Source organism: Myotis brandtii, unplaced genomic scaffold, assembly GCF_000412655.1.
Source record: "Myotis brandtii unplaced genomic scaffold, ASM41265v1 scaffold36, whole genome shotgun sequence".
Taxonomy (NCBI): Eukaryota; Metazoa; Chordata; class Mammalia; order Chiroptera; family Vespertilionidae; genus Myotis; species Myotis brandtii.
Genome location: NW_005363836.1, coordinates 7,142,181 through 7,151,683, shown reverse-complemented (window position 1 = coordinate 7,151,683; position 9,503 = coordinate 7,142,181). Strand labels below are relative to the sequence as shown.

At 33.0% G+C, this 9,503-nt stretch overlaps 1 protein-coding gene across 18 annotated transcripts in view; it reads left to right on the top strand.

The window, feature by feature from the left end:
* Window positions 1-9,310, top strand: part of FUBP1 (far upstream element (FUSE) binding protein 1) — a 39,046-nt gene extending 29,736 nt beyond the window's left edge. For 11 of the 18 annotated variants that reach the window (XM_014544371.1, XM_014544372.1, XM_014544370.1 and 8 more), the window contains 3 exons: window positions 3,961-4,106; window positions 6,698-6,744; window positions 7,726-9,310. In XM_014544371.1, the coding sequence (XP_014399857.1) occupies window positions 3,961-4,106; window positions 6,698-6,744; window positions 7,726-7,756 (224 nt within the window). In that variant the 3' untranslated portion in view covers window positions 7,757-9,310. The other 7 variants (XM_014544384.1, XM_005871942.2, XM_014544377.1 and 4 more) reach the window with 4 other exon arrangements.
* Window positions 9,311-9,503: the final 193 nt, after the last annotated feature.

Below are 9,503 nucleotides of genomic sequence, written 5' to 3'. Positions count from 1 at the left end.
AGGGGCTGCACTTAGGAATTGGGCCTGCCCTCTGCCACCCGGAAGCAGGCCTAAGCCAGCAGGTCGTTATCTCCCGAGGGGTCCCAGACTGGGGGACCCCCCCTCCCCCCGCCCCCCGAGTGCACAAATTTTTGTGCACCGGGCCTCTAGTTTAGAATAACTGGAAATCATTTTGTGACAACATAGTGGTCAGGACCTCTGGTCACCTTAATTTTTTTTTTTTAAATATATTTTATTGATTTTTTACAGAGTGGAAGGGAGAGAGATAGAGAGTTAGAAACATCGATGAGAGAGAAACATCGATCAGCTGCCTCCTGCATATCTCCTACTGGGGATGTGCCCACAACCCAGGTACATGCCCTTGACCGGAATCGAACCTGGGACCTTTCAGTCCGCAGGCTGATGCTCTATCCATTGAGCCAAACCGGTTTCGGCGAGGTCACCTTAATTTTTATGAAAAAGCTTCACCATTTTAAAGATTTAAGCATGTAAAGGTTAAAAATCATTAGGTCCAATTTGTGTTTTCACAATGGGTAATATGCCAGAGATGTTTCATATATATATATAATTTTTTTTTTTGTAATCTTCACCAGAGGATATGTTTTATTGGTTTTTAGAGAGGGAGGAAAGGAGAGAGAAAGAGAAAAATCAATGTGGGAGAAACATTGATCAGTTGCTTCCTATACATGGCCTGTCTGGGGATTGAACAGCAACCTAGGTATGTACCCTGACTGGGAATCGAACCCACAACCTTTTGGTGTATGGGATGATGCTCCAACCAACTGAGCTATCCAGCCAGGGCTGTTCCCTGTATTATTAAAAGTGGGTAAAAACAAAGGCCTATTAGTAGACTTAAGTAATTACTGGGGAATGAGTATGATTTCTGCTTTATTGTATTTTATTCTTTCTTTGCAACATGATCATTAGTAAATTTGCTATTTAACCATTTTACATTTTGCTTGCCCAAAATGAATGGGTATGTTGAATATAATCTGCGAGGTCTTAATACCATTCAAATTTTTATGAAGGGTAGATACTTCACTTTGCCTTTCTTTTAATTTTTCATTTTCTACCTTTTCCCTACTTACTACTCTATTAAATTCTAATTTTAGAAAAAGTATGTTGAACTGTCTTGAATCCTTTGTGGAAAAAGATGATAAATAAAAATAATTAAATAACACCACATTTGACTGAAGATTTTCCTTAACCCCTTCCTTCACCTTCTTTTCAGTTGTGTGTTTTTCTGTAGCATAATGGTCAGCTGTTAATTTTATGACCAAGGTGGGCTGGTGGTTGAGTGATTTCATGTTATCTTAAAGGAAATAATGTTAAGTGTGGTTTTTAATGATACAAGGTCAATTTTTTTTTTCCTATCATAGTTCTTTTTGTAAATGATTGGTTGCTTAACTAATCTAATTACAAGGTACATTACTTGTCCTTAAGATCTATTTAGAATAAGCACAAATAAGAGACCTTAAAGCATTAGAATAATACAGTTCAATCTTTGAGATTTTTAAATGGAAGGAAAGAAAGGTGTAATAAAGTATCAGTCAAAGATCTTTACCTCCAAATCTAACTCCCTTATTTGGAGAGGCTAAGTTTTACTCTTCCAGTGGCAGAACAAGGGTTTCCTGGGAACTTGGTTGTTCTGATTCCCAATCAGTGCCCTCTTCACCAAATGAAGCAGGCTATTGTAGCTTTTAAAGCCTAATTTCAGCTTTTCCTGTCAAGAACAGGAAATCTCCACTAACACTATAAATTTGTCATTATTTGCTTCTTGGTAAATAAACCTCTTTTGAAACATGCAGGTTAAGTTTTTAAATTTGTTTTGTGAAAAAATTCTGTTTCCTGGGATTAACAGAATTTAGGAGAGGAATTCTTTTTAAAGACAAGATTCTAGAGGGTTATAGAAGGCAATTTTAAGTCATACAAGCAAAGAGCAATCTGGGGGGTTGGATATTTTTGAAGCTCGAATGAAGGAAACTTCAAGTAAATACCCTGTGAACAAACAGGTTTTCAAAGTAGAGACAAGCAATTCCTATTTTGAAGATGGTAAGTGAAGGCATTTTGGAAGAAAAGTTTGACTTGAAGGCTCTTATAATGTTAAGCACTGATATGGTGGACTTGTAAGCGTTAGCCTAAAATGGGGAGAGAGTGGTTGTGGGAAGGATGCTAATATATAGAGATAACCAAGTATGAAAAAAATCTATTCAAGCGAGGCTGGCAATTGGGCTATAATAAAATGTTACATGTGAACTGTAGAGCAAGTCTTACTTCTTGAATGAGATGAAATTAAAGTCAAACTCTATACATTGTAAAGCTATATGTGAATATTAAGTGGTGGTCTGTTAAAGTATAAACTAAACTATCTGGCATCAACACTGTTTTTGAACTGAGGGAAAGAATAAAAGGGAGCAAGTTAAGGACATGTCCTAAAAAGGGCAGAGAAGCACAAGAGGCTAGTGGACAGCCAAATCATAAGTAGATCAGATAGGAAGAGTCTTTCCCTATTTTCAGCTGGGCAAAATGAATCACATCTAGCAAACATAAAAACAGCTTTCTGTATGTATGTGCTCCAGTATTTTTTGTTTAGCTGTAATTTTATAAAGCCAATTGAATTACATATTAAAAAATGCTGTTCCAATAAAGGAACTAAATAGGTAAACACACGTTTTCTTTCTCCCTGACCTTTTATTTTTAAAAAATGTTTATACCGTTAGAAAAATTGGAAAAATAGTAAAGCAAATACCCATATTTATATTTTTCTACCCAGAATCACCTCTTTTTTTTTTAAGTTTGACATATGTACTTTGTGTATATACATGTTTTATGTGCCTGACACATTTTCAGAGTAAGTTGCAGGCTGGTAGCTCTAAATAAATTATTTCAATAGCAGCAGCCCTGCGGGAGTTTCTCAATGGTTAAGCGTTGGCCCATGAACCAGGTATCACTGGTTCGATTCCCTGAAATTGATATTTTTTCAGTAGTAGCAATACAAAGACCATATTTAAGTGTGGGGGGGTTTTGTCTTAATCCAGAGCCTGTTTAAGGTTCGTGCATTATATTTGATTGTTGTGTCTCTTTAATCTCTTAAATTCAGAAAAGTCGCCTTGCCTAGTAAAATAACTGCTCATGAAGGCTCTTGAGTTTTGTGTTTCATTGATCTTGTTGCTTAGAACCTCGTTGGTAATTGTTCTTTATGTCCATCAGGTTATTTATAATAAAATTGTGTTGTAATTTGAACACATGTATTAAAACTTTAAACATGTCATTAAAAAGGTATAGATTAGTCTTTATATACATGTACACATATATATTTATACATATATGTAGTTTATGGGTTACTAATCAGGAAATAAATCTTTGGGCAGGTCTTAAAATAATAGTCTTTGCATTTTATTTAAAATATGTACTGTAACAGATACACATGAATGAGAGATCAAAAAATAGTGGCCCCGCCCACCAGTCACTGCCAGGGAACCATAGACTATTTACATGAAGCATTTAAAAAAAAAATTATAGTTGGCCATGAGGCACTTTTTAAAACAAAATTTGAAACATTAATAGTTTATAAATTCTTTAATTGAACCAACATCATGCTTATATCTTTACCTTAATTAAATTATATGGATGGGTTTGTTTTTATTTTTTATTAATAGTGATGACATAATGCAAAAAGAAAATAAAGAGCATTCTAATTTTTTTATTATTACAGAGTAGTTTTCTGACACTGGTGAAAACTTAAACGAGCAATTCAGATCCTCTGCTTTTGTCTTTATAAGCTATACTTATAGTGGATATAGTTTTGTATTAAAAAGGGGGATTAGATCAACAAGGGCAGACACAGGTTTATTCGAAGGCTTGGGAGGAATATTATAAGAAGCATGGTATTGTCTTCATTAGAAATGGGATTCTTTTGGACTTTCAATTGTGGTTACACAAAGTTCTGTTTTCTAAAAGGTCAAGCTGTTCCTGCTCCTACTGGTGCTCCACCAGGTGGTCAGCCAGATTACAGTGCAGCCTGGGCTGAATACTATAGACAACAAGCAGCCTACTATGCCCAGACAAGTCCCCAGGGAATGCCACAGCATCCTCCAGCACCTCAGGTATAATAAATTTGTTGATGTGTTAAAAACTCCAGTCATGTTTTCTGCATGTTTACTATTTTGTTTGGGATTGATTATGTTTGCCTTTTTAATTTTTATATGGCAAAATATAACTAAATGAAGGACTATGATGTACTGTTGGGTTGCTTTTGGCTTTGTTTTTTTTATAATGCTTTATGGCATCTGAGTGCTGAACATTTCTATAATGCCTTTAATTTTAAAAATAAATTTTTTTCCCCCAGGGATTTGCAAATCATGCAAGAAGCCACCACCATTTATATTAACCAGTTTTTCTTTCTTAAAGGATTCACTCCTGAGTTAGCTCCATTTAAAGGATTTTCTTTAACTTTTTGTGTATTTCTTATGTATCTCTTCTGCACAGGGCCAATAATAAGAAGTGGACAATACAGTATTTGCTTCATTGTGTGGGGGAAAAATACCTTTGTTAAATATATGGATGCAGACGACTTGATGAAGATCTTAATTTTGTTTTTGGTTTAAAATAGTAGTTTTTTTTTTCTTTTGAAAATGTACAAAATATCTATCACTACTGATAGGAGGTTAATATTTCTGTGTAGAAATGAAAATTGGTTTGTTTTTAGTATTTAGTGTAGATGTACACATTCCAGCAAATGTATTTGCAACTATTATGTGGTCAATGCTTTGTGATATAAATGTACTTTTTCAATGTATACTTTCACTTTTAAAATGCCTGTTTTGTGCTTTACAATAAATGATATGAAACCTCCTGTGTCGGTAAGTTGGATATGTGGGTAAAGAATTCATAATTTCTTAGCAATGATAAATTAAGATACATATACACAAATATATAAGCTTTCCCCATGAAATATTAATTGAATTTTTAAACACTGGCATGTTTTTTTTTTCCCCTTGCAGTATAGTAATAGATTGGAGGATCTTTTCCATTTATTGTATTTGGCTGTTTCAGCACAAGTAATCCTGATATCTTCTTTTTTTTTTTTTTCCTTCTGTTTGATTAAAAACTGCATGTGTATACAATGATCTTTTGGCATACTTCCATTGAATTAACAGTGAAATTTCCTTTTATACATGACCACTGTTTCAGACCTGTACTGCTGCTATAACAGTTAACCTTTCTGTTCTTAATTTGATAATTACTTGATTTCCAAGACTGTTTCAGCATAACTAACTTTAAACAGTTTTCAGATAGTGAATATGAGTAGTCTGATAAGAACAGTTTTTTTCATGTGAAGCAACTCTTTCAATGTATACGATATTAGTGTGTTTCTTTTTAAATTAAGGGTAGAAAAGTGAATAGTTTGCAAAAAAAGTATAATAGTTACAGTGCATCTGCCATTGAAACATTATTGAGATATGGAAATGTTCAAGCTCTTTTCCTTTTTTTTCTTTTTGCAGTATAGATAAGCTTTGTTTTGTAAATGCACAAGTCCAGTCATTGAATCAACTTAATTTTTTTATGTACTTGAAATCATTTTATTACTCTATGACACTCATGCTGAAGTTTTGATATTTTGTTGAAATCCATTGTTTTACTCTGCATATTTGTTGGCTCTTTGCATATTAATATATTAGACTACATGCAAATACAGTCTGTCTTGCCATTGTCTGTTGAAGTGCAGGTTTGATCCAGCCAGTATAGAACTAGCTCTGTAGGGGTGAGGAGGACTGTGCTGTGTATCATCCTTGATTGTGTTCCTTCAAGGAGCATTGCACTGTAAGTACATCAGAATGACAAATTGATGAACTGCAACAGTATCTTTTTGTCAATGTTCCACATAATGTAAATGCCATACTTTGTGTGAATATTATGTTGGAATACAGTGCTGATATCTTGGAAAACCATAAATGCTTCTTAATTTAACATAGAATAATACATAGGTCTTTTTTTTTAAGTGAGCTCAATGGGTAAGTATTTTTTATATGCTTTAGCTATAGCTAAAGAAAACTGATCATTAACAAAATTGAATAGTATTACTCATTGGTGCTCCTAAAATATATTGTTTTTCAGTATAATATATGCATATTTTGTATATTAATAGTGAAAGACTTGAAATGTATCAGACAGAAGTGGTTTTCAGTTTGCAAATATATTAAGCAATGTAGCAGTTTTAACACCATTTCATAAATATGTTCTTTCATTGGTAGGGAGCACCATTTGTTGTTTTGAATATACTGTAAAGGAAGATGTACAAGAACATAAATGTTGAGATTACCTAGGGTAGAAAATTAGCAGTACAGTTCATTGTGGATATTTTGAAATGTTTTTGATTGTTTTATAGAAGTTAGAGTGACTTCCATTACCCTTATGTAGATATGGATATGTAGCTCTAGTTTGAAGTTTAATCCTTAGGGAGTTAGTTATCTGTTATCTTTAAGAGTAGGGTATTGACATGAACAATTTCAGTATTTTGCATGATACTGTTTTATAGATGACCTTTAGGAAAGTGGTACATTTATTAATTAAACTGAAGAGATAGTTCAGTTAGATTCAATATCATAACTCACAAATTGGAGGCTGTTGATTTTGATTCATTTAAACTTTAAAATCTTTATTAATTGCAAACAGTGCAATTATTTATGCTTCACAGTGCCTTCCCAGACCTTCCACCTTAGGTTCTGCTGCAAAAAGCAACAGGTAAGCACAACCTAAGGACATATATAAATAAATATTTCAGTACATTAATGTTGTCCCTGTGAGGTTTTTGTGGTTGTGTATTCAAAAGCAATCTGCTACTGCTTCCCCAAAATGTATCTTGTTATTTATGCTACTATTTCAGTGGAAAGTCTGTAAGTTGTTCAAACAGCTGTTTACATTTCTAGGTAATGTTTTTATTTTAATTAAACAAGAAAGAATGATGAGTAGATTGCTGCTGTAATTGAACTACATCACCCTTTGTAATCTTTTCCCATAGAAAAATTGTTACATTTAAGAAAAGGCAATTACATAGATTTTAAGATTTAGGAAGTCACTTGGTCAGAAAGTTCAACAGCCTTCACAATCTTTTTAAGATTTATAGGACATTTTCTTTGCCCTCCAAAGCTATTGAGTCTTTGTTTTTTTCTTATTCTTGAACTAGAGCAATTCAGTAAGGCCATTATGGGTGAGAGTTTTATTATGTCTCCTTTTTAGACAGTTTGGGTTTTATAACTTTTATATACACTGAAGGCCATTATGGGTGAGAGTTTTATTATGTCTCCTTTTAGACAGTTTGGGTTTTATAACTTATATACACTGAAAAGGAAAAAAATTATAAAGAAAACTGGCAGTATGTTTTGATAAAAGGCATGTGCATCAGTGAAATGGTAACTGTTTAGCAAATAACCTTGCATAATCTGTATAGCAACCAGTATTTTTCTGATTTATAATATTTTAATAACTGACGCTGAATTTATTTCATTTTTTTTTTTTTTTTTTTTTTGCCAGTTTAAAATGTTTGTGTGTTCTTATTGATGATTTTGACTGGTACATATTTTGAGTTAAGATGAATGTTTTAAAGCAGCGTCATATCAGTTTTGTTTATTCTATTTCTAAAATGTGCTGATCCTTTTAAAACTCCTGCTTATCTCTACAACAAAGAAAAATATTCAAAAATACTGCCTTCATTTTCACACACAGTGCTGAAGATGCTGCAAGCACCAAATCATAGCTCATAAAATCAGGTCCTGAGATAGTTACCCATAAAGAGGAATCCTTTGAGTGTATGCCATTGGTGAGCCGATGAGCATGGACCATAGAAGGGCTCAATGTAGAAGGTAAAATTGGCGAATCATAATTGAGAAATATGAAATGTATTCCCATACATAATATGGTATAGGGTATAATGTACCTGCTTTTGATCACTTCATTTTAAAGTGCTATTCACTTGCTCTTAAATGTTCCGTGAACTGTTAAGTTTCATAAGTTATGTAGTTATTGCACCACATTTGTGTGTGTGTGTGCGTGCGTGCGTGCGTGCGTGTGTGTGTGTTTGATAGTCAATGATAGGTATGTTAAGATAATATAAAGGAGCTCTTTGAACTTTCAGAGATTGTCAAGTTTGGGTTAGCTGTAGCTTGCATTTTTACGAAAGAAAATACAGATGAATGCTAATAGATATTGGGGCATTGTTTCTGTCTTATGAGAAATTTTTGTCATTACCATAAGCCTTCACTAATACTGCAAGCATTTTTTTAATGGCGCTAATCTTAACCTTGAAATTAATGCAAAGCAGAAAAGGTGAGCCAGTTGGTTTGAATACAATGGGTGTTGTTAGGAGTGGTAGAAACAATGTTTAGTTTAGATTGAAATGGAACTGACTTATTTTATTTTGCACTTAAAATTTTGAAAATGTTTTTTTTTTTAAGATATGTTAGTGTGATACTTAGAATTCTTATGTTTTGATGTTTCTTTTAGAAATGAGAAGTATGCTTTTATTTTTAACAAATGGTTAGAACTAGTCATTTAATACTAGTTGTTTATAGACATTGTAAAATATATCCTTAGACAAATACCTTGGTAGTTAATTCAGAAGGGTGGGTCTGGGTAGGAGTAGCAGAGTACCTTAAGAGAGAAAGAGGAATATACGCAGAAGGGATAACATTTCATTTGTGTGAATACTCTGCCAAGAGAATCAGTTCTATGTGCAAAGTTGTCTGTTCTCTAGAATAGGGGTATAGAAATTAGTAATCAATGAGGATGTCTTATTTTTAGTTCTTGAAAATTCTGCCTCGTTTTAAAATGTATTTTAACAATACCTAAAAGATAATTTTGACTCTGAAAATAACCTTATTTTTTTGCTTAGTCACTTGAGTTTTATTGCCACAGTATAAACTTCTGAGGGATTTTTTACATTGGTGTTTCTAAGAAGCAAATAAATCCCAGGGTTTTATTTTCTTCATTTATACCCCTATAGAAACTCTTAAATGTACTTGCACATATATATATTTTTTCTTATGCATGCTCGATGCATTTTCGTCCTGAGAAAAGTGTTCTCTACAGAAACTACCCGTGTGTAAAAAGAAGATTGGCTTAAAATGGCTACTGTGATGGGAACAGTGTCTTAGGGAGATGCAGCTTGGACTGGAGGTAAATTGAATACTTTACAAACTGTGGTTTAGAGTTTGCTTTAATGACATTGTATGTAAAAGGACACATGATTGCTGTAATTTTGTATTATGGTTTCCTCAATAAAAAAATAAATGTACATTGATGAATATTATAAGGGAGTGTTTTGTCTTTTCTAAAATACTGAGACTTTTTTTTTAAATATAGAAGTTACTTTATTATGGGTTTACATTGTAAAACAAAATTGTCTTCCAGAAAATTAAAATATAAAACAACTTGATGATAGAACATGGTAGCTGATTATTTACAAACTCATTTTAAAGACCAGAATTTAAAATTAAAGATTGTGC